Source organism: Rhinolophus sinicus, linkage group LG07, assembly GCF_036562045.2.
Source record: "Rhinolophus sinicus isolate RSC01 linkage group LG07, ASM3656204v1, whole genome shotgun sequence".
NCBI lineage: Eukaryota > Metazoa > Chordata > Mammalia > Chiroptera > Rhinolophidae > Rhinolophus > Rhinolophus sinicus.
In genome coordinates this window covers 78,575,858-78,602,649 of record NC_133757.1, presented here as the reverse complement: position 1 = coordinate 78,602,649, position 26,792 = coordinate 78,575,858, and the positions used below count along the sequence as shown (strand labels likewise).

Here is a 26,792-nt window from a genome sequence, read left to right as displayed (position 1 = left end):
AATTGGTGTCCATGTGGCTGGTCTGTCCAGTGGGGAGGTGGCCAAGGTGTGGGCATCTCCCTTGGGGACTTGTCACTTGATTGCAGAGCCCTTGGCAGTCCTTTGTCCTGGGTTCCTGTAAAACAGGCTGTACTCCTGGCCCTTCACATCAGGAGGGGTTTGTCATAACCAAAGCATAGCCAGGTTCAGTCCTGGCTCTCCACCACATGGCCTAGCAAGCCCACCCATCTGAGTTTTGTCATCTATAATATAGAAATGAAGACCACAGTGCGGGACTGTGGATCGGCTGGGCCCTGGATGGATCCACATGTGGGTGGATGGGGAAAAAAAGGATAAAACACCTGTTCTGAATTTTAAACATTACTGGGCCTCACCTGAGACTAATGATCTCCAAGGGGTAGGCCTCAGTGGTTTTATTTTTAAGACTGCACATCAGGTGAGGGTTGTACACTGGACTGCCCTTGACACGGCCATACTTTTTCTGGAAAATTGGGGTGTGGCGTAGGTGACAACCCAGGCCTACACAATGCCTAGGAATAGCTGAGACCTGCAGTGCCAGCTAAAGGCTGGAGTTTCAGTCACTTCATCAGTTCGTTTCATCCCTGTCAAACTGACCCCCTCACTAGGCCAGGCCACCACCATCTTCCTGTTCTTTCCCATGTCCACCCCTGGAGAAGGAAGTTCTCAGCTCAAGCTAGGTAGTGTATTTCCAGCAGAAAGCCTTCAGAGACTGCCTCTGCGCTTACGTGAGGCCCTGTTAGCCTCATCCCTGACCCCTTTTCAGGTCATTTTTGAGGTGTTCATACAGCCCATTTTTGAGGAGTACTACAGTCGGTTGGGTTCTAGAGAGCTGTCCAATGTCGAACTGCGTTGAAAAACCGCTCTTGTCACAACTTTGTGGCAGATGACAGATAGCACCTCGGACTCCGTTTTCCTTATTTGGAGAAGGGATGAGAGGAAGTCGATGTTGACATAAGCGCATAGAAACAAACCTACAAACCAAGAGACAGCCTTGCTGTACCCAAAGCCAAACATCATTCAAGGGCAAACAACAGGAGGAAGGCGCTGGGCGAGAACAAGTAGAAAGGTGAGGTGGGAGTGGTTGTCGGACCTGAGAAGCCCCCCTTCTCTTCGGCGGGATCTCCAGGTCTTCAGGTTTCCGGGTTGGCCGTCCACACGCTTGGGTCCGGAGACCTCCGGGACTGCAGGGGGCGCCTGGAGCAGCGGAGCAACCAGCTCCCCGGCGGGGCCGGGGCTGCGCAGTCATGATCACCGCCGAGGCTGCCGCTGAGTCCGCGATCCACACCGCGCCCGAAGCAGAGGCAGCCACAGGAGCCCCAGAGCTCGAGGAGCCGCCGTGGCCCTGGGTGAGCCCAGGACCAAGCGGGAAGGGGGCGGGGCGGGTGGCGCATTCTCTGGGGCGCGGGCTTCAAGCCCCAGCCGTGCTCCCCGCTCCGTAGAAAGATGCCCCGATACAGGCGCTGGTGCAGCGCATCCACCAGTTGCAGGCTGAACGCGCGCAGGCCTTCCGCCGGCTGGAGGAGTAAGTACGGGCACATGGGCCAACAGCGGTCGCAGGGTGTTTTAGCCTGTTCCGGAGGTGGGCGTGCCTGGGGGCGGAGCTTTCCGGGAGACCCAGGGCGCGTCCCCACTTTCGGACGTCCCACGCCGCGGGGCGCCTGTTTTTCCCAAGCGGGTGGGCCTACCTCGGGTTCCCCTGCAGGAATCAGCGTCCTCCACACTCTGGGATCCAGGGACACTTCCTGGGGGGACTTTTAGGTGGCCGATGCGGGTGCAGGACCTGGGAGCGTAGCCTCAGGACCCCCACCTGCCGCAGAGGCCACCGCCAGTACCTGCGTAGCGGCCCGCCCTACGACTTCCCGCGCTACCGGAGCAAAGTGCATGAGGTGACCCAGGCCTTCGCCGCCGTCTCGCGGGAGGTGCTGGCGGTCGAGGCCGAGTTGGCCGGGCCCAGAGCGCAGCCGCTGCTCGCGGGCCACGTGCGCAGCCTGCAGCAGCTGGAACAGACGCGCCTGGCCACGGTGAGGACCCGCCCCCGGTCGCTGTTCCCTACTCCAAAACCTGGTCTCTACCGCGGTGGCCTCCTCGGCCCACTCTGCGCCTTTGGGGCAAATGGTCACATTCCGGTCCCCCACAACCCCGTCCCAGGAGCCCCAGGCCCCACCTCTAGCTACCCCACCTCAATCTTCCACTAAGGCTTAATTTGAGATTCTCTGGCCTCCTGGTTCCCACCTATCCGCTCCTTTTCATTCCAGGCTTTTAGTTCCAGGACCCGTCCATCCATCCCGGTCCCCGCCCTCAGCCCAATGCTTTCCAGGATGCCCCGCCCCCACCCGCACAACGCTCCTCCCCTCTGGCTCTTCCTAATGCCTCAGGTCCGGTCCCCAACCCCGCTGTAAGTGGGGGGCGTGGGTTTCAGGCCGCGTTCCCTCTGTGTGACACACACACACACACACCCTGCCTAGGTTCTGCCTACTCCTCCGCTAGGGTTCCACAGTCCTGCCTACTCTACCCCTACAGCCAATCCTGGCCGAGATACACTATTCCCAGGCCAAGCCCACGTCGCACTACACTGGGACCCTCAAGCCACGCCCACTTCTGAGATCCCCGTCGTAGTCTTAAAATTTGGGACCACTTCCACCCTGGGATTCTAACGCCCTGCCCTGCGCCTGAGACTATGAGGCTCCAGTTACTCCACCCTTGCCACCAATCCCGGGCTGACTGCTACTCCCTCGCCCACGTGCGGCCACGCCCACACTGCCCCAGGCACTGACTCGGGCCTGCCATCTCTCACCCCTCAAGATTGTCTCTAAAATGAATCCTCGGCTCCCCCCTCGCAAAGCACAGCCCTCCAGACTCCCACCACAGCCCCACCCCTGCACTGCCTTTCCCGGTATCTCTTCCTCCCTGATGTGTGTGGGAGGGCAGGGGGTGGCCTCTGCCCGCTGTGACATCCTCCCTACTGCCCCACCCACCCGCACCAGGTGGCCCTGCTGCAACTTATGGGGGCACCAGAGCTGACCGGACAAGAGAACACCCTACAGACGCACCAACTGAAGATGAAGTGAGTGCTGCCTCCCAGTGGCTTGGCCATGCTAGATTTGCACATGGCGCCAGGTGTGCCCCAGGGCTGGTACCGTCAGACCCTTTAGACCTGCACACAATCCTAAGGGTGTGCACACTGGAGTCCACATCTGGTGACTCTCAGACACATAGCACATATTCCCCCCATGCACACACCCTCCTCCGTTTACACACCAGACTCGCTGTGCGTTTCCGGAACAGCTGGGCATCTCAGACATGCCAGTCCCACTCATGGCTGGATGTGGAGCTTGGACACAGTCACCCAGGCTCCACCAGGCATATACACCTGCACATTTTTGCCCTCACATACATGCATAACCCCTCAACATCTGCCACAGTCATACTGTATACACCCTCCTGATGGCATACACCCACCCAAGATGTCTTATTTCTGTCTGCCCACTGTGACCTACGGGACCACTCCTGCTCCCAAGCATCCAAGTGGTTCTCCCCACTGCTAGTGCTGTCTGCAGGTTTGGCAGCAGGCAGGAGGGCCCGAGGCTTGCCACAGTCCCCTCAGAGCTGCGCAGCGGAGGCTAATGCGCCCCATCTGGGTTTTATTTATAGTTCCTATCCATTCTCGTAGGGTAATTAAAACCATGGAGGCCATCAGCGAGGTTCTCCAGGACCTCAGGTTTGATGCAGAATTTGTCGAGTGATGGCAGCTCTCCAGGGACACACAGAGAGATGGGAAATGGGGCAGGTGGCGCCCAGCCCAGCCCTGACTACCAGCTGGCTGGGGTTGTGTCCCACTGGGCTGCTGACCCTCCTCGAGGTCTCTGCACCTCCCACAATAAAGAATTATTCATTTGCAGCTGCTCTACTGTCTCTACATCCTGGGGTGCTGGGGTGTATGTGCCTGGGAGGGGGCCACACCGGGGCAGGGATGGAAGGTGGCAGCCCCCCGCCCCCCAACTGAAGAAACTCTGGTGTTTTGAATCACACTCTCCAAGGAGTTTAGAACCAGATATTTCAGATCCTGGAGAGAAAGAGTCTGAAATTCTGGGAGGTGAGGATTTCAATCGCAAAGGGTCATTAGAAGTCCTCATGCCTCCCCTACAATTCCCACCCCTGGCCACTGCAGCCCCAAACTCACCTACACAATCAGGGCACCTAAATAGCTTGTTTATTTAAAAAGACTCGAGGGGTCCTGGGTGAGGGGAGTAATGACCCCTCTTGGCCCTGGCAAGGGTTCTGGGCAGCTTGGCCGACCCTCACACATTCCCACTGGGGTGCACCCAAGGGTGGCCTCACATGGAGGCCAGAGATGTTGTGAACATCAGAGCTCAGAGCACCTGCTCCAGCTCCTGCTGAGGGTGCTTGGGCACCCTGAGGTGAGGGTACAGAGGTGGCCCCAGTCTGGGTGCAGCCCTGGGTCTCCACGTAGCAGGGAGGGTGGCCCCAGCCTCTAGAGCTTATCTGGCAGGACCTGCAGGCAGAGGGGAAGCCAGGCTAAGCAGGGTGCCTGGGAGGGGCCAGCACCACAGAGCAACTGAGGAGGGCCCCATTCAGGTCCTGGCCTGGCCACTTTCAGCTGGGTGACTGGGCAGGATACTGCCTCTCCCTGTGCCTCGATTCCCCATCTGAGAAATAAGGATATCCGTCCCAGTAAGTGTCCTGCAGGTAAAGCCCTTGGCACAGGGTCAGTATGCAGTAGGCGCTCAAACATGCTAACTTGGGCAAGTATGTTCTTTCCTGAGGATGATATTCTACTTGGGACATTTTCAAGGGGTAGGGTGCTCTTCCTGGGCTAAAAGCCACAGGGCCAGGCACACAGTAGGTGCTAACTAATTGCTGATAAAAAACAAGGCTGGGGGGAGGGGTCCAAGGCCTACTGACCACCAGGAGGGCCCATGTCTCCCTGTCGCCCACCCACCTGGGCTCCCCTTACCTCTCGCCGCGCCGCGTCTGCCCGAGGGCAGGATCCCCTCGTCCTGTGCTTGGAAGGAAGGAGGTGGTGTCCGGGGGCTGCGCACCTACCTCTCCACCCCACTCCTTACCCCTCGCCCGCGGGTCCCTCCTTCCTACCTGGTTGCGGGTCTTATGCGACTTCTGCATCCACGCTCGCCACTGGTCGTACAGGCGGAAACTGAGGTTCGAGCAGTACGCGTGCTTCTTGAGCCAGCCCAGGAACTGCTTGAGCTCGCGCCGCACGGGCCCCGAGCTCGGCTCTCCGCCCCGCGGCTCGCACGCCCCGCCGCCCGGGCCCGGGCGCTCTGATGGGGGCGGAGCGGCAGTGTCAGGGCGCACCCGGCAGAGGGCGCGCGCGGGCAGCGGAAGGAGGGTCCCCGCGCGGCGAACCTTGTTCCCCTCGGGCACCTCCCTCCCATTTCCTCGGGACCCGGTCCTCCCCACCGCCCAGCCCAGCAGCCCAGCTGCACCCGAAGAGGTGGGGGATAGGGGAAGGAAAGGGCTCCTCCTCCACATCTTCAGGAATCCGATTCCTGTGGCCTGAGCCAGGTGTGAATGGAAGGGGGTCGGGAAGAAGGTGAGAGGCCAAGGCCAAAGGGATGAGAGGCAGAGAGAGTAAGGGGCAGAGAAAGCGAGAGAAATGCAGAGGCAGAGACTGAGCGATGGGGAGGAGAGGCAGGAAATGCAGGGTCAAAGACACTGGGGAGAGCCAAGGAAATTCAGAGGGATGGAGTTGGGAGGGCAGAGAGCCTGGGATGTAGGGACACAGAAACCAAGAAAGGCAGAAAGACACAGACAGAGGGGAAGAGAGTGACAGAGACTTCAGAGCAGACAGGCCCTGGGAGCACGAGCCAATGGTAAGGGGAATGGGCTGGGAGGGCCAGGTGGGAAGCCTGCCTGTCTGTCCAGCTGCTGGATGCAGCCAGCCCCAAACAGTCCGGCGGATAAGGACATCGGCCTCACGTCATAAATAACGCGAGGGACCCGCTGACAGGCCCTGGCACAGCCCGGCCCCTGCCGCCCCTGCTGGCCTCCCCAGCCTCCTCTGCGGACGCAGCCGCCTGCTGGCTCCCGTGCAAGAATCACAGGTGCTGGGCACAAGCAGGGGCCAAGGCTCAGGCCCCTCCCGGTCATGCTAGCTCCCGCCCACCCCTGAACCTGGAGGGGCCCACGATGGGGCTGGGAAGCTGGCTGGAGCTGGGCTCTGCCCCTCCCTTGCTCTAGGACCCTCTCTGGGCCTTGATTTCCCCATCGTCCCACCAGCGTGGGCCTGGACTTCCAGCAAACTGAATTCAGAACCCTATGTGACCTTCGAGGCTTCCAGAACCTCCTGGGGCCTCAATGCCCTCACCTGAGAAAAGGGGGCCTACCTTGGGGTGAAACTATGGGGGGGCAGGGGAAGGGAGACTTAATTGGCGCTCACCATGAGGGCACTTTCCATGGGTTATCTCATCTCACATGTACAATAATGTAAAAGTCATTATCATCCCCACTTTCCAGATGGGGAAGCTGAGGCCAGACATTTCAAGTAACAGATTTCATATCATTTCACAAAGAAGAGAATGGAGATCCGTGGTCTCAGAGGAACCCCAAGTGGCAAGGAGAGTCAGACCCAGGCCCCTGATCATCCCCATCCGCCACCTGGATCAGAAGGGGAAACTGAGGCCCATCAGAGGGAGAGTTGGCAACCCATCAGCCTTGGAAACAAGGGTCTCAAACTCACTTGCCCCAAGGGGCTAGGGAGGGAGTATAGGTGGGTGAAACAGGTCAGTTGGGAATGGGACAACTGGAGAGAGAGGACCCCGCGTGGGGGCTGTGGAGCAATGCTGGCTGTGTGTGTCTTGTTACATTTTCTAGACAATTTTTCTAGGGAATCTAGGATATTTGTGTTAAAACTTCCTGTTTTAAATGTCTGCAAGTAGATCAAAGTGTTTTTTGTTTTGTTTTTTTTCAAATGACAGGCCAAAGAAAACAGATCCAGGGGGCCACACTCAGCCCACTAGGGGGAACACCAGTTTGAGACCTCACTAAACAAGAAAACAGAAGCCCAGGCTGGTTTGGGGTGGTCCCCAGCCCATCCAAACCTGTTGGGGTGCTCACCACTGCGGGGGGTGGAGGCGGCCGTGGGGTGGCTCCACTCACTCCAGATCCCTGCCTTCTTGGAGCCGTAGATGCCAAAGGGGTTGCAGCGCACTTGCACGAAGTATACAGTGCCCGGCTTCAGGCCCGCCAGGCGACATGAGGTCTGGTTGCTCACGTCGTCCACCACCTGGGCGGCAAGGGTAGGGACAGACAGGGTCAGAGGCCAGGCAGGGACCAGACCAGGGCCGGGCCGGGTGGGGGCAGACACCTTCCAATCCACGCTATCCTCCACGCGGTAGCGGATCTGGTACTTGGCTTGGAAGAGGAAGTCCTTGAGGGCCGGCGGGGAAACCCAGCGCACGCTCAGCTGGTCCTCAAGTCCCCCAACACGGCTCACATGTACGTCCGGCGGGGGATCAGTGGTCACTGCGGGGCGGGGTGGGGCAGGGCAGGGCTTAGTCAGGGGCTCCTCCGACCTGGCTGGCCCCTGTCTGGGTTCAAATCCCAGAGCACATGGCTTAGATGGCACCTGCTTCCGTTCTCCCCCCTCCCTCGGTCCCCCTGGAGGCCGGGTGGATTACATTAGACAATATTCGGGAAACACTCAGCGCCTAGAAGCACTCAATTAATGTTAGCTGTTATCACCATTATTATCTGTGACAGGAGAAACATAATCCTATCTTCAGGGAACTCTGTAAAAGTAGAAACTGCCTGGCCTATGATATTATTATTATTATTATGCCCAGGAGGCCAGGGGGCCATCACCATCCACCTCCACTCCTTCCAGCTTTACAAAAGTCCTCAGGAGGACAGCCTTGCTGGATGCAGAGGGACAACTGAAGCTGAGAACAAGCCTACCGCAGCTTTGGGACTTAAGGAAGTGAAGCAGGAAGCAGGGGGTGGGGGTGGCTACAAGCCTGGAGACATCCAGGGATCCTTCTGGGAGCCCTGTGTTAAGCAGGGAGAATGGGCTCTCCCCCCTTGAGGCCTTGCTGAGGGGCTGAAAGGGTTAAGGCACAGGCCTGCTCCGGGCTGAGCAACACCCTAATTAGATTAGGCCCAATTCTGCTGCAGATCATCCATTTCCTGCCTCCTGCCTGCACACTGCCCCCCCAGCTACAGTTTGTGGCTTCCTGGGGCGCCTCCGACCTGGGCGCCCCCTCCCAGCTCCCTTAGGGGGCCCCCTCCCGCACACCTGGGCTGCCAAGGGGAGGGAGCCAAGCCAGGTGTTCTCCAAAGAGTGGGGGTATCTTGGCTGCTTTGGGGGACTGGGGACTGATGGGTACTCCCCACCCCAACCAGCAGGGTTGGACCCAGAGATGCAGCCATGGCTGGGCTTGGGGGGGGGGGCGACAGGATCCCCCTGGGGGGGCTCACCCACATCCAGGATATCCAGTGTGAGCACATCTGAGCGGGCTGAGCCCAGTCGGTTGGTAGCTTCTACCCAGATCTCGTAAGGCGTAAAGAGGGCTAGGTCCTTGGGGATGTGGCAGGAGTGGGGTCCCACAGTGTGGTACTCCTCACATGTGTTGTCCTGCCCATACCACCTGCAGGGGCAGGAGGGAGGAGGAGGACACATGAGGGTCTCTTCAGGGCCTCAGACCTCACCAGGGTGGCCCCAGAGTACAAACAGGACACCAGGCTCGGAGAGGATGAGCAGGCCTGGCAAAGGTCACACACAGCCAGGCTGGGACACATGTCACCAAAGGCCACCACCAACCTCAGCTTGTACTTCAGGGAGTAGTTGGTGTGGAGAAAGGTCTCCCCATGGGCCCCCGGTGTCCAGCGGCATGTCAGGTCCTTCATGTTCTTGGACCAGCAACTGATGTTGAAGGGTTTCTCTGGCGGCACTGGGGAGGGGTGCAAGGGCTGAGGTCTGGACTGGCCATGGGCAGGTGGAGGAGCTGCTGGCTTCCAGCTGGCCCCCACCTTAGAGTGGAAGGAGGATGAACGGGGTGGATGTTGGCATGACCCCTTCATGGACTCTCTTGGAGATGGTTGGGGAGGGGTCTCCAGGCTCTCATTTCCACCCCAGAGGCCCATACCTCTCAACCCACGCTACTGTGTGTGCCCACTGTCCAGCCCTGAGCCAGAGAGCCCATGATTCCTGCCCCTCTCCAGAAGGAGATTCTGCTCCCAAGAGCTACCTCTGAGCGTCCTGGGAGCCACTTACGGCCAACATAGAGGCAAGAGCCAGCCAGGATGCTGCCATCACGGGCGTGGCACACGAGGTTGTCCCCCGACTGCTGCCTGGATCCGTTGAGATTGGCCAGGGCGAGGGCCAGGGTGGAGGTGTTGAGCACGCGGGAGAGCTCAGGGGGCAGGCGGCGCCCGTTGAGAGTCCAGTAGAGGCCCTCAGCTGTGGGGCCCGGCTGGTCCCCGTGCACTGAGCACGTGGCCTGCAGGGAGGAGCCGATGAGGAGCGTGGGGTCCTGGGGACTGATCACAGCTGTGTCTGGGGTCAGAGAAGAGTGCCTGTCAAGTCTGGGATAGAGCTGCCCTGAGCCTTCACCATGCTAGGACCTCCAGGACTCATGGCAGTCCTACAAAGGAGCACTTTACTATTGTCCCCATTTCACAGACAAGGAAACTGAGGTTGTTAGTTCCTTCCATGCACTTCATCACTGACCTGCTCAAGGCTCTGAGTTGTTACAAACCTCAGGCAGAAACACCCACTCACATCTAAGTCACTCTAGCTTTGCACATAATTCTGACAAACCCTCCACTCTGCTTTTTTCTTTTTAATTTCATTTTATTTTTGGCAATTGGAAATAGAAGATTGTGAGTTCTGGGGACAGCTGGTTAGCTCAGTTAGAGCGCAGTGCTAACCAACTGCGCCAGGTTCGATCCCCACATGGGCCACTTGTGGGCTGCGCCCTCCACAACTAGATTGAAACAACTACTTGACTTGGAGCTGATGGGTCCTGGAAAAACACACTTAAATAAATAAAACAAAGTTAAAAAAACAAAGGATTGTGAGTTCTTGCTCTCATAACCGCAGGACCTTGCACACAGTAGGTGTTTCTGTGGGAGTATTCCCTATGAGAATCCTGCTCATTTTATGGATGAAAAAAAAACAAGGCTCTGAGAGATGAAGTCCCGTGCCCAAGGTCACTGATTGAGGGAAGGGCACATTATTCAAACCCAGATTTGTCACTCTCCAAAGTCCTACTCTGTGCCAGAATGGAAGGTGGCTGGGGCAAGCTCTAGGCCCCCAACTCCTATCAAAGGGACGTTGCTGTCCCTTGACAGTTTTTTTAATCTGCAAAATGAGAACAAGAAAGTTCCCGCTCCCCAGGGCCATGATGGTGATCAGACTCTGGGAAGTAACTTCCTAAACTGCTAAACTGAGTTGTGTGAGTTGGGTGCTGGGCAAAGGGTCCTCGGGGACACCGTGGTCGATGCCTCCCCTCCTGCTGACTGTTGGGACAGCACAGGGTTCCCCTTTCTGGAGATGAGAACCTGAGAAAGCCCATTTTACTCACAGGGAAACCAAGGCCCACATAAAGGGGAGGGTATTCACAGTCCAAGCCCCTGACACGCCTCCCTGAGTCTCAGTCACCTTATCTGGGAAGTGTGTGTCATGGTATCAACCACACGCGGTTGTTTGAGAGGGGTAAAAATATTGTCAGGACAACTCTATGTGACCTTTAAGCCAGCTGACCTGGATTCGAATGCCCCTAGTTCACTGTGGAAGTCTGGTTCAGTCACTTTACTTCTCTGAGCCTCTGGGAGGGAGCTTCTCCCTTTAAGAGCAGTTGTGGGGATTCATTCACTCACTTGTTCAATCCTTCATTCACTGAGCCTACAGTGCCAGCAGCTGGGGACAACATGGTCACCAAGATACCCAAGATTCCTGCCCTAGTGGGCCTTGAATCCAAGAAAGCAGCAGGAAAAAGAACAAATAAATATATCTAAGAATATAAATAGGGAGAAAGTAAAGCACGAGTCAGTAGTGTCGGCTCAATGGCCCAGGAGGCCTGTCTGCGGCAGTGGCATCTCTGCTGAGACCTGAATAAAGTGAAACAAGTGGCCATGAAATTATATATGATAAAGAATCTAGGCAGTGGCAGCAGCAAGTGCAAAAGTCCTGTGGCAGGAATAGTAGTAAATGAGGTCTTGGAGGTCAGCAGGGGCCTGACTGGCAGGGAGAAGTTATTCCAGGGTTCTGAAAAGAGGAGGGATTTACATTTTAAAAGGTTCCCCAGGCAGCTGTAAGGGACTGCAGGGGGGCAGAGAGGCAGAAGCAGCCCAGCTTCCCTGAGATGTCAGCCAAGGACAGGGTGATCCTGGCCCCCTGGAAGGCCCCCTGAATGCCAACGACTGCCTTGTGATGGCCTTCACTGCCCCAGATGGGCGAGGTGGGGTGGACACGGTTCCAAGGGCTGACCCTGATGATTTTCCGGGGCAAATTTGGCTTGAGGGCCATGTCTTGCTGGAGCCTGGGATCACAGTTGCGTTTGAGGCTTGGCCCAGGACTCTCCGGAGGTCTCAGCATCCGTGCGAAGGAGCCGGCTGAGCGGGCCAGAGCAGAAGAGGCGGGAGCGGCCAGGGGCGGGGGGCCAGGGGGCCGCCCTGGAGGTCCCAGGCAGCCAGCCGCTCGCTAATTCGGAATTCCTCCGGCAAGAACACGGGCTTGCCAGCATCTCTGCCCCGGCCCACCCACCGTTTCCTGCCTGGGCTCCCCCCAGCAGGGTGGGAGGCACTGCCAGGCCTGCCCAGACCCCAGGCCCATTCCCAACCCTTGGGGGATGGGTCATATCCCTCCTGCATCCCCCACCCATTGTCACAGCCTAGTCAGGAATGGGCTTTCTGGGGGGTCCTGGCTGGGGGGCACTGCCCCTCTGTCACACCCGCCTGGCCTGGTCTGGTGTTGCCCACTTGCCAGCAGCTGCAGCTGCCCTCCTGGGCTGGGCGGGGGATGGGGGGAGAGGGCAAGGCCAGGCGGGCCTGGATAGGCCAGTCTCCCCACCCCCAACCAAGCTCTGGCAGGAAAGGTCAGAGGGAGGCCTTCTCCTCTTGGAATATGGGTGCCAAACTCAGCGGGACCACCTGGGCAATTGGCGTCCCCTCTCTTATTCTCAGTTTCCTCTTCCATAAAATGGGAGGAAAATATATTCTACCTGCTGGGGAGACTAATGAGATGAGATCATGAGGTCCATCGTGCCTAGGAACTGTTAGGATTACAGCCCCTCCCAGCTCTGGGGTCCCGGCTGGCTCCGCACTCCCTCCAGACTTCCCCAAACAATGCACCAAGGCACTGGGGACCAGGATGCACATTCCAGCCAGACGAAGCAGCTGGGAACAGCCCCCTGAGGTTGGGGGGCCCTTGGTCTGATTGGGGGAGCCTCCTAGAAGGCTCCCCAAAGCAGATCCCTGGGCTAGGCTTTTGGACACCCCCCATTCTCACCCCTGCCTTCCTGCCTTTCCCACAGAGCTGGGGCCTTTAAAAGATTTTCCTCCCCCCTTTCCCAATCTGGAGCCACTGCTGTTATTAAAAAGGAACACCATGTGTTTTAAAAGGGAAAAGTGTGAGATTCTCTGCAAACAACACAGGAGGGTGGCCTCCATCCCAGGGTCCCCACAGGGGTTCCCATCTCCCATCCCACTGGTACCTGCAGACACTTTACGACCCACCCGCCTGCTGGTCAGGTGCTAAGACACACCGTAAGTAGAAACATATTGCCGAGGTGTGAGAATCTTTTATTTAATTTCTTCCCCCTTAAAGGAAAAAACACACGCACAACAGTCCCCCCCCCACCCGCCCCACTACCACCTTCCCTGCTGCTCTACAGGCTGGGAAACAAAGCCTGCCTCAAACGGTGGCACTCACAGGCACTGCCCACTGCCTTGCAGAATTGTCAGGGACCCTGGGGCCGGGGCGGGGCAGCCCCTCACCAGCCCAGGCACCCTGGGCAAGCTGGGTTTTCAGCAAATGCCCCTAGGGGGTGCCCAGACCCTGCCCTTTTTGGAAGAGCATTGCAGGGAGCCTGCAGATAGCTCTGTGCAGTGTGGGGTGACCTAGGCAGCAGTGTGTGCAGGTTTGGGCAACCTGTGTGCCTGGACGTGGTCTGGAGTGATTGTGAGTGTCCAGGGCAGGCTGTGCCTGCGTGTGTGCTCCTGTGTTGTCTCCCCTGAGGAATGAGTGTGTGACCACAAAAGTGTGTGTACCAGGGATGGAATGTGTGTGTGCCCCAATGGTGTGCGAATGTGCATCTGGGATGCAGTGTGCACGCGTCTGAGGGTGAGGGTGACGGGCCACAAGCCAGTGTGTGTCTTTGTGTGTCTCTGGGTGTGTCCCAGAGCGGTCTGGATGTGGAGACCGTGTCCTGGCATGGATGTGCATGGGGTCGGGGGCAGAGTGTGCCCGGAGCTAGGAGCTCCTGATGGTGCCGGGGTCTTAGCCTGTTGGGCTGTGGGTTCCCGCCCACCCCCCAAGGCTGGGCCCCCGGTGCCCAGACTAGTTGGCTCCCACTTCCTCTCTCTTTCACCCACGGACTCACAAAGATTTCTCTCGTTGGAAGCTCCAGCCTGGCCCAGCCCGCAGGGAACGGTTCTGAGCGTTCCGGGTGCTGGGGACTCCGCGCACCCCCAGCGCAGGGTCCCGCTGGGGGAGGGCGGCGGCGCCGGCCCGCGGAGAGGCGCGTCCCCGGGGACCCCGGGCCGCGCGCCAGGCGGCCAGAGCGTCCCCCCTCCCGCCCCGCCTTTCTCGCGGGGCTCATCCCTCCTCCGGGAGGGGGGCCCGATCAAGGCCCGCACCCAGCGCGCCTACCGCGTGCGCCCCCGCCCGCGAAAGGTGCCCCGCGGTCACCGCGGCTCGGAGTCCGCGGACGCTGTCGCGTGCGCCCTCCGAGTCCCTGCGTGCAAAGGACCCCAGGCCGCGGCCCCCCAACGTCTGGGGGGCCGGACCGGGCGTCCTTGGCTCGGCGGCCCAGGTAAGAAGGCCTCGGGCACGGAAGCTGGACCCTCCTGCCGGGGAATTGCAGCGTCGTGCGCCCCGCAGGTGACGACGCCCCGAGGGCCGTGCGGGGGGCGCCTTCCTTTGTTCCCGGGCCGTCCAGGTGGCGCCTGCGCCCCCTCCCCCCGCGGCTGCCCCCAGGGCGCACGCTCTCCGCCCAGGCGGGAAGGGGGGAGCAGGGCGCCGGGTACTTACGGGCTCCTGATCCGGCTCGCGGCGCCCCGAGGACGCAGAGCAGCAGTAGGGGCAGCAGCGGCGGCGGCCGCCGCGCGGATTGGGCGGCCGGGCCCAGGCGGCCGGCCGGCATGGGGCCGGCGCTGCCGGGGGCGCGGCGGGCGGCGGTGGCGGCTGCGGCAGCGGCGCGGGGCGCAGGAGAGCGCGGGCTGGGGAACCCGCACGTCGCTGGGCGCGGGCGCGGAGGCCGGAGCAAGTCTGAGCAGCCGAATTGACAAGGAGCTAATACGCTGCTGGCCCCGCCCGGCCCCGCCCCGGCCCGGCCCTGGGGGCCACGGGCCCCGCACCGGCCTCCCCGCCGCCCGCCCGCCCGCGGGCACCGCGCGCCCCACCCGTCCGGCCTCCGCCCCGCCGCGCACCGCGCGAGCCCTGTCCCGCGGCCCAGAACCCCCAACTCAACCCCTACCGGCCTGCAATATCCCATTCGAACTCAGCCAGCCACAGGCTTCCCACCCCCAATCTGGGACTTGGCGCCCCCAACCCAGTTTCCATACTTCCACCCACTATCCTACACTCTGTTCTCGGCCCTGTCCCCTGCGGCTCTCAGCCCTGGCCCTCTACCCCCCCCCCCATTTTCTGTCTGCCCCCACCCCAGCTATGGCCCCCCCCCCCACTGAACGCCGGAGTCCTCGAACCCCGCCTGCTCCCACATCCATCCCCCCTTCCTCCCCAGGGGCCTGAAAGTCGCCCCCTACCCGCCCCACTCCCTCGGTGCGCGGATCCCACCGGTGTCGGCCCAACTGCCCCTCTCCCACTGCATCCCCCTCTCCTCCGTCCTCCGCGGGCAGCCTCCCGCCCAGGCTTTGATGGAGGGAAGACGGAAAAAAAGCTGGAAGCACGGAGTCCCCAGCCCTCACCATGGCTCAGCTGTCCCTCTAGCGCAGGATGGGGCTGAGGTTCCTCAGAGCGCCCGGGGGCCTCAGGAGGGAGCTCCCTCGTGGGCAGACGGGGGAAATGGGTCCCCGAGGGAACGAGGACCGGGGCCTGCGCGGATCCCGCCGGTGGGCAGGAGAGATGCCCAGAACGAAAGCGTGAAAGAGCCCCCCCTGGACTCACTGACACCCCCCACGGAAAAATCCGCTCAGCGGCCCGCGGGTGGGGTGCGCCACGCAGTGAGTAATCGCTTCGGCGGCCGCCGCCCGCCGACTCCAGGTAACTAACGCCGGCAGCCGGCAGCGACGCATAGCTCGTCTTACTATTTTTGCGCAGGGACCCTTCTCCGTGTTATTATCTTTGGCCATTGCTTGGGTTTTGGGACCCCCTTCCAGCCCGGACACCTCATCACCCTCCTCCCTGTTCCTAGCCGATCCGTGCGCCCAAGATAAAAGGGTTCTTGGCCTCCAAGGCCGCGGTGGAGGGGTGCCTGAAATGAGAGTTCCCGCCCGGCCCGCGGTTTGAGTCGAAGCCCCGCCCCCAGCCGCGTGCCTTGACAGGGGAAGGTCTCTAACTCTCCGGAGCTTCTGGGGGTTCCCTTAGAGGCTTGGACCCCTCATTCATGTCTCTAACCAGCCAAGGTGGGTAAAAATGTCTGAGGGAGTTTCAGGAGCCCCACCTTGTTTGCTCAAAGCTGCCTTCCGCCCCTGCTACTCAGACCCCAAAGTGACAGAAAAGAGGATTGGAGGATGGGGTCCTGGGGGCTATGCGCAACTCCCCAATCTGGACTTTGGATGGGGTGGGGGGGGCGGCTTAAAGCCGGATAGGGTTCACTGCCCTTTCCTGGGGCCAGCCAGGCCTCTGCCTCAGTTTCCCCCTCTGCACAGTGGGCAACTCCCAGCCAGCTTAAAGGTTTCTGTGGGAAGATGCGGTGCAGCAACAGATTCCACAGTCTCAGCGCTTAGCATAGTGCTGAGCACTGGGGGCACATGCTTTCGGAGCAGAGGCCTCAGTTTGCCACTTTTGAAAAATGGGGTCATAGTCTCACCTGCCAGGTGGTCCAGAGAGTGAAGTGCAGGTGGCAGTTCTTGGCTGGAATTGTATCCTGGATATGTACCAACCCGGTTCCCCACAAACCCTGCCCTTCAACATTTGACTCCCTCCTTAGAGGACTTCACTCAGCCTTCTGGAGCAAAATCTTGATATTTTCCCCCAATCTCTGTTCCTCCCCCAGTCATCTCCGGATCTTGGCAAAACGCTCCCCCATCCACCCAGGTGCTCAGGCCAGAGACCTGGAGGCGTGCGTGACAACTCTCTCCTTGCATATCCCCCATGTCACATCCATCAGCAAATCCTTTTGGCTCTGATTCCAAAACACAGCCCCATCCTGCTATTCTGACCTCTTCTCCCCACCCCATTAGGGTCCAGGTCCCACCACCTCCCTCTGGGGTGCCAACCGGCCTCCTCCCAGGCTTCTCCGTAATCCTCTTGCCCCTTTCTGCACAGCAGGCAGAGAGGGAGATTTTAAAAGAAGTGAAGCTGGTCTCCTCTGCCCTGCCACACTTCTCCCCTCCTCTTCTCCACCCTCTTCTTCCCCTTCCTCTCCTTCACTCCACTCCAGCCCCGTTTTCCCAAACACACCAACCAAGCAGGTTCTTTCTACATTTGCTGTTCCCACTGCACGGATGCAATGCCCCCAAATCTTCCTCCAGTTAGCGCCTTCTCTTCCATCAGGTCACAGGTCAAGTGCATACTCTCAGAGGGGCTCCCTACCTTTCCCAGTCACTCTCTATCCCCTTTCCCTTTTGAAATGGTCTTTGCAATACAGCTCTTCAAACATCCTTCTCCAGCGACTTATTTCCTTTAGACTGTGAACACCCTGAAAGCCATGAGGACCCCACAGTGGGCTAAGCAAGCGTGATGGGAGAAGAGGTCAGTGAACATTTGCAAAATGAAAAGATAGAATTCTCAGTCCCTCCAAGCAGCAAGAAAACTCAGTCCCAGCGAATCATGCTGCCAAGCCTATGCCCCTGGCATGCTGTGTGACCCATCCAGTAGCTAACCCCTCTCTGGTCCTTACTTGTAAAAGAGTATGTCTGGATCCTTTGGATTTCCTGGTTCTGTCCAGCCCCACCCTGGAGTGTGCTCTCTGTTCTCTGGGTGACCTTGACCCCATACCTTTGACTTTAAGAAGAGATCTGACACCCTTCCTTGCCCTTGGTACCTCTGTGGCTTAACCCATTTTTTCCCAGTCACACCACCTCTTTGCACAGGAAGAGGAACCAGCATTGATGGAACTTCTAGCAAATATTGACCCAAGTCCTTGAAGGCAGCTGGGAATGTATTAAGGGGGCAGATTGAGGGAGGGCCCCACATGGGCTGGGAGAAGGGCTCCTCTGTAGTCTTGCACCCTCTGCACATAAGGATTAGGTTGGGAGTGACCCTCCAGCTCCAGCTCCAAGCGTCATTCCGGTGCACTGAGGGGGCACTGGGCGGAGGCGGTGGTTACCGCACCTTCAGGGCCCCATAAGGCCCCAGAGCCATTGGGAATGAGGAGGGCACAGGGCTGCTTCTCCCACGTGCGATCCTGGTGCTCAAGGCTCAGCATGAAATTAGCTGCCTTGTGTTCCAGGCCAGTATTCCCAAGTATCAGCAACAGTGATGTTCTGGACCTGGACCCAGGGTTGGAGGGCAGAAATAGGGTCAGGACCTGTGTGTACAAGATGGTGGGTGGGGCCTTATCATTTCCACCGGGGAGGCTGAGTCTGGGGAGCTGGGATGCCTGGGTTACAGGCATTGGAGGTGCGGGTCCCAGAAGCACAGAGCTGCTTAAGTCCAGATCCCCGTCAGTGTGCTCTGAGCCATGGAGGCCCAGGTTCCCCACGCTCTGCACCCTGGAGAACCTCGATGTCTGAGGTCCAGGAGGCGCTGGCATTTGGGGGGGGCAGACCGCTGTGCCTCTTTTCCCTCCCTCCCCACCGGCGCAAGCACCGGCGCCACTGGGCCGTGCCTTCTTCCCAGCCTGTACCCGGCTTGGGGATGGGGGTCATTGGGGTCGTGGTGAGGGCGGCAGGGGACAAAGGGCGTTTGTCCGATACCCGCTCTGACCTCGGCTGCCCCTTCTCGGACGCAGAGCCGGCGGCTGATTCACGCCCTGGCCGGCCACAGGGCCCCCGCCTGCCGCCCCCGGCCGGGCCGCCCCGGGGGGTAGGAAGTGGGGGGGGCGAGGGGCGGCGCCGAGTTAACTTTCCCTCTTAAGCCCCGAAGGAATGTCGGCGGATTTCCTGAAACCCGACCCTGGCCGCCCGCCGGCCCTCCCGCCCCTCACCTGGACCTGCTCCCTCGGGAACCGCAGGAGGGGCGCGGGGGCTCACCTGGGGGGCCGGGGTCAAGTCCTCCTTCCGCTCCCGCCCCCAGCCACCTAGTGAAGCGGAAAGGGGGGGTGGGTGGGAGGCAATCAAACTCTCTCATTCCTTCTCTCCGGAGACCTAAGCCAGCGGTCCAAGCCCTCCTGCCTCAGTTTACCCTCTGCAGAAGGACTGGGGGTGTCCTTACTTCCTGTTGCGCTCTAAGCGACGCCTCTTATACCCGACGCCCCTCCCCCTGCAGTTTGCTTGCCTCTGCTTCTCACGTTTGTCACCTGGACGGACCCTCTTGGCTACCATGAGCCTCAGTTTCTTCATAGTAAATGGGAAAATGCTACCAGTACTTCCTTATAGGGTTTTTGCAAGAAAATGCCTGGGATGTGTTTTGTTTGGGATGAATGCAGGACGGTAATTGTGGAAGGCTTAAGCGCGTGGGGCTCTGGAACTGACATGTGTAGGCTTGAATCCTAGCTCTTCCCAGGGGTCTTGGGGCCTAGGTTTCCCACCTGTGAAATGGGGGACAGTACTGGTCGTAACCAAAGGCTGTTTCCCGAAGCGGGGGCCTGTCGAGCGGCGGGTTAGACGCGGGGTTTCCCCGCACTCGTGCAAACCTCGGCTGAAGGCTCTCGCCGCAGGGTCGCCGTGGCTTAGCCTGGGAGGGGCGGGGCGGGGGAGGGGCGCGTCGGGATCCAGATGTTCGGGGTCCGCCAGGCACAGCCGCGCCTGATTAAGCCACGTGGGGGCCGGCTGAGGCCGCGGAGATGAAAGCGGTGCAGCCGTCCCGGGTAGGGAGGGGTGCGCCAGCCACCCCCCCACGCCTTCCCCTCCTCCCCGGCCGGAACCTGCGGCGCCCTCTGACCCCCCGACCCCAAGTAGCTGCCGCCCCGTCTGCAGGGGCGGAGCGTAGACTGAAGACGCACGGGCGGCAGTGCGGCCTCCGCAGGCACCTGTGCGGGCCACGCCAGGGAGAGGGGTCATATTTGCAGGTGACCCAGGTTTAGAAGGGCGCCCCCACTCCCATGCCTGATGGAAGAGGCTCGGGTGACCTCCTAACCCGCGATTCACGGGGCCACAATCTGTCACCTTGGGGGAGTGGCAGTTATGGAAACTAGACGTGTCCGTTTGTCCCAAGTTTTCCCATGAGAATTAGACATTTTAGCAGCATCCACCACTCCTGCTGTACCTCTATGCCCCCTCTCACTCAGCTCCACTCAGTCGCGGGGAGCAAGGGCCTGATTCCCCAGGTATGTGGATTAGGTTCGGGCCAGAGAAAGGCGAGGCTGGGGGAGTCCTGGAGCGGCTGGGAGAGCTTCTTAAAGGTGGCAAACTGCACACAAGTTACCGCCCCCCCATTTGGGTATCAAAGGAGATGATGCTAGAGACCTTCCCAAGGCTTTGGCCGATCCAGCCCTGCGATCTTCCCGACCCTCTTATCTCCACCGTCTGGCTGGGCTCCAGCCTCACCGCCCTCCCACCTCCTTTCGCACAACCTCCTCCCTGCTTCAGGGCCCCCGCTATTCTTTCCGCCTCGATTGCCCTCCGGTATGGCCAGCTCAAACGCAGCCTTCAGCGGGAGGCCCTCCCTGATACCCTGGATAATAGACCGCCCTCCCATCTCATCACTGTTTCCTTTTGGCCCCTAGCTCAGGCTGCTACGCCCTCGCCAGTGGATACAAGGGAGGTGTCAGGGCACTCCCGAGATAAGACTGTCGGCGGGGGCCGCCATCCACCTGCCGGCACCCAGACAGTGCCGCAGCGCCGCTGCCCCGCCCTTTCGCCGCATCTCCCGCCCCCTCCTTCCCAGGCTGCCTCGCTCGGGTGACGTCAGCGGTCTGGTCCTCGCTGCCGCCGCATCCTCCGCGCTTGCGGGAGCCGGCGTCCCGCGCCCCTCGCGTCCCGCCCGGCTATGGCTCCCGTGGCTCTGCTGCCGTTCCTCCTGCTGATGCTGCAGCCTCCGCCCGGCACGCCCGCGCCTCCCGTCCGCGACCCTTTCGCCCCACAGCTCGGGGACACGCAGAGCTGCCAGCTGCGGTGCCGTGACCGCTACCCTAGCCCGCAGCCTTCGCAGGTGACGCGCATGCGGCGCCAGCCCGAAGACCGGTTGAGGATGCGGGCCCCTCGGTTGGGAGCGGGAGACAAGGGTTCCTAGGAGGGGGAAGGGGTCGGAAATGGGGAGTGTTTTTTCCATGGCGATGGGTCCTTCTGATGGGCAAAAGGCTGGGGTCCCTTCGATGGCGGCAAGCACGGGCGTTTGGGTGCCTCCGATGGGGATGGCGATGTTCCTCCCATGGGGGAGGGGTTAGTGGTCCCTGCTGTGGGAGAGGATATTGGGGTGCGGGTCCTCCGATGAATGCGGGGTTTGGGGGTCCCTCCAAGCTTGGAGTGGGGTGAGGACTGAGGACCCTAATGCCACCTGGCGGGCTCTGGCTACACTCTGCTGCGCAAGAGCGGTGGGGTGCCCAACCCCCACCTCCCTCAGGCCTGACGTTCCCATCCTCCTTCCCCCACCCAAGCAACTTACATATCCTCCTTTACACCCTCCCAGCTACCAGCCCCACTCTTATCCTAACCCCTTCGCCCCCAGCTAGATCGTAATTTTCCCAGGGCTGAAAGGTGACAAGCCTCCTCTGAGTGCCCCCTCCTTCCTCAGGCCTGAGAATTCCCCTCAATCTCCTCCCTCCTCCCTGGAGGCTTAGGAAGCCCATTTCCCTCTGTCTTGCCCAGTTTTCTAACCATTGCCCAAACCCAGCAGCCTCCATCGTTCAACCCCCTTCTTAAGCCCTCTGTCCTCAGAGCTAAGAGCTGCCACTAATATTCTTAGTCTCCTCCCAGTCTTCCTAGATGTGGGGGAGGGGAACCAAATCTTCTACCTCCTCCCCTGAATGCTTTCAGTGCTCACCTCCTCCTGCCCCTCTCCCTGGTCTGAGCCCCTTGTCCCCCCTCCCAGGAGGAGCTCAAGCAGGCCGCCTCCTCCAAGTCCCAGAATGAGTATGACAGGGCTGTCTTCATCAGTGCTTGTGAGCGAGGCTGCCGCCTCTTCTCCATCTGTCGGTTTGTGGCCAGGAGCTCCAAACCCAATGCCACACAGGCTGAGTGTGAAGCAGGTGAGTGCTGGCCAGGTGGGCCTGGTTGGGGAGAGGTGGCCTGCGAAGGGCTGCCGCTAGTGACTTCCTCCTGCCCCTGCAGCCTGCGTGGAGGCCTACATGAAGGAGACAGAGCAGCAGGCCTGCAGTGAGGGCTGCTGGAGCCAGAACCCTGAGCCGGAGTCTGAGCAGAAGGTGGGCTCCCTCCCACCTGTGGCCCTGGACTCCTATCCCCTCCTTTCAACCCTCCTCCCCCAAATCTGCAGGAATATCCAGAGTCTCCCACGCTCTCTGTTCCGTTCTGGGCCTACTGGGTGTTCTCAGTTGAGCATGTCACTTCTCAAGCCTCAGTTGTCATCTTAGTGAGATGGGAAGTTACCCCACCCCACCCTGCCACCTTGCAAAAAGTAAATAACAGAAAACAGCTATTGTTTAGCAAGCATTTCTCCTGGTCCAGGCCTGACCTCAGCCTGTCCCAAATTTCTCATGCTGCCTGGAGGCACCAGGGGCAGTGTGTCACCCCTGTGTCATGCCCACAAAGCAGTTGCCCAAGATCACACAGTTAGAGCTGTGCATCTGAAGCCAGTGCCACCAGGACTTATGACCAATCCTCACCTCACTCATCTTCAGTGGTGCCAGAGCTGACTTTATTGAGCATCTACTGCATGCCAGGTGCTGGTCTAAGCACTTTCCTTGTAACGAACAGGTGGCCACTGTCATCTGGGGGGCTCAGAGTGAAGGTTCAGAGAGGAGCAACCTCCCAAGCATACACATACTGCCCCTCTCCCCGCCAAACTGGGGAGAAATAATAACTACTCACCTGTCATAGTCATGAGTGAGTCTAGGTAATGCTGCATCAGGGGAAACTGAGGCATAGGAAATAATTCATCACAGCGAGAGACCCATGGGCTAGGATTCCCCAGAAAGCCCTTTCCCCTCTTCCCCCATTTTCCTCCATCCTTTCTAGGCTTTCATTGTTCATAAAAACATAGAGCCACAATCATTCCTTCCTATTCTGAGTTCTCTCCTGATGCCATCAAAAAAAGAAAAATAATAATGGCGAAATTTTTAATAACAGCAGCTACTATATATTAGGCACTTGTGCTGTGCTATTGTCTAGTTGAAATCTCATAGCAACCCCATGAGGGAAGAGAATCATTCCCATTTTAGGGCTCAGAGAGGGCAGTCCATTTCCCCGAGGGCACAGAGCCAGCCAAGTGAGGTACTGAGGTCTGTGTTCCTGTTATGAAGCTCTATTGCCCCAAACCACTTAGGGAATTCTGATCACAGTGGACTCACCCAGCTCCCCTGCCATCAGTCAATGTCCTACGTTAGTCACATTCCATGCCTTGGGCTTCCCCTCGGCAGAGAAAGGTCCTGGAAGCTCCAAGTGGGGCTCTCTCGCTTCTGGACTTGTTCTCTACCCTCTGCAATGACCTTGTCAACTCGGCCCAGGGCTTCGTCTCCTCCACCTGGACATACTACCTGCAGACTGACAATGGGAAGGTGGTGGTGTTCCAGGTGAGGGGTCTGTCAGGGGCCACACCAGAGTGGTGGGTGGGTGATCAGGGTAAGAAAGTGGGATACATTCATTCTTGGCTCATGGGATGCAAAGTCCACAGGTGATCAAGTAAGCTGCAGGCACAGCTGGATCCAGGGGTTCAGTGTCTCACTCTAGCCTGATTCTGCTTTCTTTGTGGTGGCTTTTTTCCCAGGCAAGCAGTTTCCTTCTGATAGCAGGGTGGATGCCTAAGGCTCTAAAAGTACAACTTCTCTGGAGTTTTAACTAAGCTGGGATTCACTCTGATTGGCCCTGTCTGGGTCATGTGACCACCACTCTTCCAATCCCTGTGATTCTGTTGTCTTGGCCTGGATCATGTTCTTACTTCAGAGATTGGAGGTTGGGGTCAAGACAAATTGAGGGGCCCACAACTGCAGGGAACAGCATCCCTGATGTCATGGCCCACAGCTCCACAGGCGATTGCCCTTCCTGCATCCAGCAGAACTAGGTGCCAGCTGGGCATGGGACAATGTAGCTCATGTGGGGCACAGAGTGGTGCTTCCCAGGGCCAAGGTGGTGCCTTTCTAAAGGGCTTCTCTGTGCTGTCTTGTTCTCGGCCCAGACCCAGCCTGTGATAGAGAGCCTGGGGCACGAGGGGGCCCGTCTGCAGCGAGTGGAGGTGATTTGGCGGGGATCCCATCCTGAGGCCTTGGAGGTGCACGTGGGTAAGGTCTGGGCTTAGACCCATGTTCCTTTCACAGGTGGTTCCACTGCCATAAGGAGTCCTTCTGGCAAATGAATCCTCTAGGATTGGGATTTCTGTCTCAACTCCTGGAATTTCATGGTCTGGCTCCTAGGGTTCCATGATCCATCTCCCAGGGTTCCTTGGTCCGTTTCCAGGGTTCTATGATCCCTCTCCCAGGGTTCCATGGTCCTTCCAGGGTTCCATGATCCATCTCCCAAGGTTCCTTGGTCCGTTTCCAGGGTTCTGTGGTCCCTCTCCCAGGGTTCCATGGTCCCTCTCCCAGGGTTCCATGGTCCCTCTCCCAGGGTTCCATGGTCCATTTCCCAGGGTTCTGATCTGTTCCAGGACTCAATGCCCCATTGTCCCAGGTCTTGGCCCCCTTTCTCCTCTCCATGGCTTCTGTGGCCTCTTGCGGAAGGCGTGGTGGCCACTGCAGAACAACCTGTGTCTCAGACCCTCTAGGCCCCTTGGACAAGGTGCGGAAGGCCAAGATCCGAGTCAAGACCAGCAGCAAGGCCAAGATGGAGTCTGATGAGCTGCAGGACAGTGACTTCCTCAGTTGCATGTCTCGGTGGGTGGCAGGACCCTGGGGGTGGGGGTGGGGCAGGAGCGGAGGGCATCGCGGACCCCACTAGGGCTGCTGAACATACATGTCATGTTGGGCAGGCGCTCAGGGCTTCCTCGCTGGATCCTGGCCTGCTGCCTTTTCCTCTCCGTGCTGGTGATGCTGTGGCTGAGCTGCTCCACCCTGGTGACTGCGCCTGGCCAGCACCTCAAGTTCCAGGTGGGCTGGGTCAGTGGGCAGGCCTGGAGGAGGGGTGGGGGAGAGCTGCTCCCTTTTTCTGGATGGGGCTACCCCCTCTCCGTGGAAGCAAGGCCCCCTGACTTGCTGTGTGACCTTGGGCAAGTTTCTTCACTCCCTTGTGTAATGGGGGAAAAGCCCCCCCTTAGTTGGGGTGACCTGAGATCAGGGGTGCGAAGGAGCCTTGCAGGGTGGGGGCTCAGTAACCTGCCCTCCCTATACCTCCCTTGCAGCCCCTGACCCTGGAGCAACACAAGGGCTTCATGGTAGAGCCAGACTGGTCGGTGTACCCTCCCCCGTCCCACGCCTATGGAGACAGCCCCCCACCCTACATGCTGAAGTTGGACCTGACCAAGCTGTAGGCGTCTCTCCACCCGAGCACTGCCAAGCGCAAGGGCTCCTCTATCCTCATCTCCCTGCACCCAGGGGTCCAGGCCAGGGTGGGACCATCCTTGGGCCCCTGCACCCCCAAATTCTTCTCTCTCCCTGGTTCCATCTCTCAACCCTCTGGGTCCTGGGGTCACCATGCCCCCCACTGGGGGGCAGGATCTGACCTTGGTTCCTCCCTGGCCCCTCTTTCCCTGGAGCGTGCTACTTTTTGTCTTCTATCGTGTAGCTTCTTGAGTATTTGAACCCCAGTTCTGTGCCGCCTTGCTCTTTCCTCTTCGCTTCCCTCTGGGAGGGGGCTGAGGCTGCAGGGGAGCTGCCTTGTGCTCAGGCTCTCCTCTTTTTCCCCACCCCACCTCTGGAGATCCAGCCCCATGGGAGGAGGCCCCTGTGGGAAGAGGCCCCTGTGGGAAGAGGCAGTGGGCAGCTCCATGCTGCGGCTGGGATTGCAGCACGGGGGTTGGGAGGAATAAACCATGTACATAAAAGGTGTCTTGGACCAAGTCTGCTTCTGTTCATCTTCCCATCGGCCCTTGGGAGAGTGGCCATGACTTCTACCCACCAGGCCCTTTGTAAGATGGGGAAGCTCTGTGAACTCCCCGTGGCTCGAGGTGTGTGAGCCAGCTGCCACCTGGAAGGACAGCACCTCTGTTGCCCAGCCCACGTCACACGTAGAACTAGGGTGTCCCTGTGGGTCAGTGCCCCCTCCAGCCCCATGTGCCTCCTGTGAAATGGAAGAGGACATTTGTTAATTTTGTAGTCACCTGGCTTCCATCTCCCTTTCTTTTGGGCACAGAGCTCTGCCCCATTGGGGACTGTCTCAGGGCGCTGTCTCTGGGTCCTGTCCCCTTCCCTGCCCAAGGCATTCAGCCTTGGCATTCTTTCCCTGCATTTCGCATTGGAGAGGAGTCTAGCAGGGCAGGAGCAGCCTTCCCTGAGGAGGCCACAGGCATGGCTCTCCATCCTTCTTGTACGTTCTGCAGACTTCCCAAGATCCTGCCAGTGAGTCCCCTTTTAGTTTAGTTAACTGGGGCTGCTTTTGTTTTCTGGCTGGCTGGAGTCTCTTCTCCTGGGGAGAGTTTGGGATGAGGGTTATGGTGGTCAGTGGGGTGGATGTTTCCAGGCCCTGATGGAGGCCTGTGGGTGACGGGTGGGTGGGTAGGGGAAGGTGAGTTGGAGCCGAATGGGGCTGGTTATTGGCCCCTCCATTCTTCACCCTGCCCTGCTAGAGTCAGCCAGGGCTGTGGGAGAGGAGGGTGATAGGATTCGCAGGAGGTGGGAAGAAGGGGCAGCGAGAAGTCAGGGGTCTCTCTGCACTGTCCTTCCCTGAGTCCCCCAACACAAGGCCACAGCTCCACCAAGTGAGCCTTCAGCCTGAATATGGTAACAGCTCCCACACTATTGCTTGTCGTCCATATTGTCTCATCCACGGCAGTTACCCAACCCTGTCCACACCTTTGCAAAGGGTCCCTTCATTACAACACTCTTGGATAGTCCATTCTCAGTGGTTTCTGCTGCCAGGACCCTGCCTGATACCATGAGCATCAGGATTCAACAAAAAGGCAATCCAGGCCCCTGGTTGTCATTCTGGGCCAGGCTTGGGGTTTCAGGGCCACCCCTGGGAACATTGCCAGGAAATGAGACCTGGACAGAGATGAGACGTGGAGGCAGGCCAGCCCTGCCCAGTAGAACTTTCTGCGATGACAGAAACAGGCTGTCTGCACCACGCCCATCCACATGGTGTTA

At 59.3% G+C, this 26,792-nt stretch overlaps 3 protein-coding genes across 13 annotated transcripts; 2 read left to right on the top strand and 1 right to left on the bottom strand.

Annotated features, from left to right (window-relative positions):
* Positions 1-678: 678 nt before the first annotated feature.
* CRLF1 (cytokine receptor like factor 1) lies at positions 679-14,500 on the bottom strand. 6 transcript variants are annotated; one of them, XM_074337841.1, is made up of 9 exons: positions 14,252-14,500; positions 9,272-9,553; positions 8,819-8,948; positions 8,476-8,645; positions 7,367-7,524; positions 7,117-7,285; positions 5,134-5,321; positions 4,997-5,039; positions 679-992 (listed from the first exon to the last, which is right to left on the bottom strand). In XM_074337841.1, exons 1-9 carry the CDS (start codon positions 14,361-14,363, stop codon positions 826-828), a joined length of 1,419 nt encoding a protein of 472 aa, XP_074193942.1. In that variant the 5' UTR covers positions 14,364-14,500; the 3' UTR covers positions 679-825. The 6 variants fall into 6 exon arrangements, with proteins under 6 accessions (XP_074193942.1, XP_074193939.1, XP_019592322.2 ...); XM_074337838.1 differs by having other exon boundaries at positions 794-992; positions 4,997-5,044; positions 14,252-14,464; XM_019736763.2 differs by lacking the exon at positions 679-992 and adding an exon at positions 4,214-4,534 and having other exon boundaries at positions 14,252-14,464.
* REX1BD (required for excision 1-B domain containing) lies at positions 1,119-3,919 on the top strand. Of its 3 annotated transcripts, none has more exons than XM_019736764.2 (5): positions 1,119-1,367; positions 1,461-1,543; positions 1,838-2,042; positions 3,006-3,085; positions 3,692-3,919. In XM_019736764.2, exons 1-5 carry the CDS (start codon positions 1,266-1,268, stop codon positions 3,762-3,764), a joined length of 543 nt encoding a protein of 180 aa, XP_019592323.1. In that variant the 5' UTR covers positions 1,119-1,265; the 3' UTR covers positions 3,765-3,919. The 3 variants fall into 3 exon arrangements, with proteins under 3 accessions (XP_019592323.1, XP_074193945.1, XP_019592325.1); XM_074337844.1 differs by having other exon boundaries at positions 1,229-1,367; positions 1,780-2,042; XM_019736766.2 differs by having other exon boundaries at positions 1,321-1,543; positions 1,780-2,042.
* On the top strand, positions 13,708-25,538 carry TMEM59L (transmembrane protein 59 like). Of its 4 annotated transcripts, none has more exons than XM_074337842.1 (9): positions 13,708-14,033; positions 20,333-20,596; positions 21,476-21,632; positions 21,715-21,806; positions 22,980-23,132; positions 23,735-23,837; positions 24,311-24,428; positions 24,524-24,641; positions 24,893-25,538. In XM_074337842.1, exons 2-9 carry the CDS (start codon positions 20,435-20,437, stop codon positions 25,019-25,021), a joined length of 1,032 nt encoding a protein of 343 aa, XP_074193943.1. In that variant the 5' UTR covers positions 13,708-14,033; positions 20,333-20,434; the 3' UTR covers positions 25,022-25,538. The 4 variants fall into 4 exon arrangements, with proteins under 4 accessions (XP_074193943.1, XP_019592318.1, XP_019592319.1 ...); XM_019736759.2 differs by lacking the exon at positions 13,708-14,033 and adding an exon at positions 15,123-15,442; XM_019736760.2 differs by lacking the exon at positions 13,708-14,033 and having other exon boundaries at positions 20,334-20,596; positions 23,067-23,132.
* Positions 25,539-26,792: the final 1,254 nt, after the last annotated feature.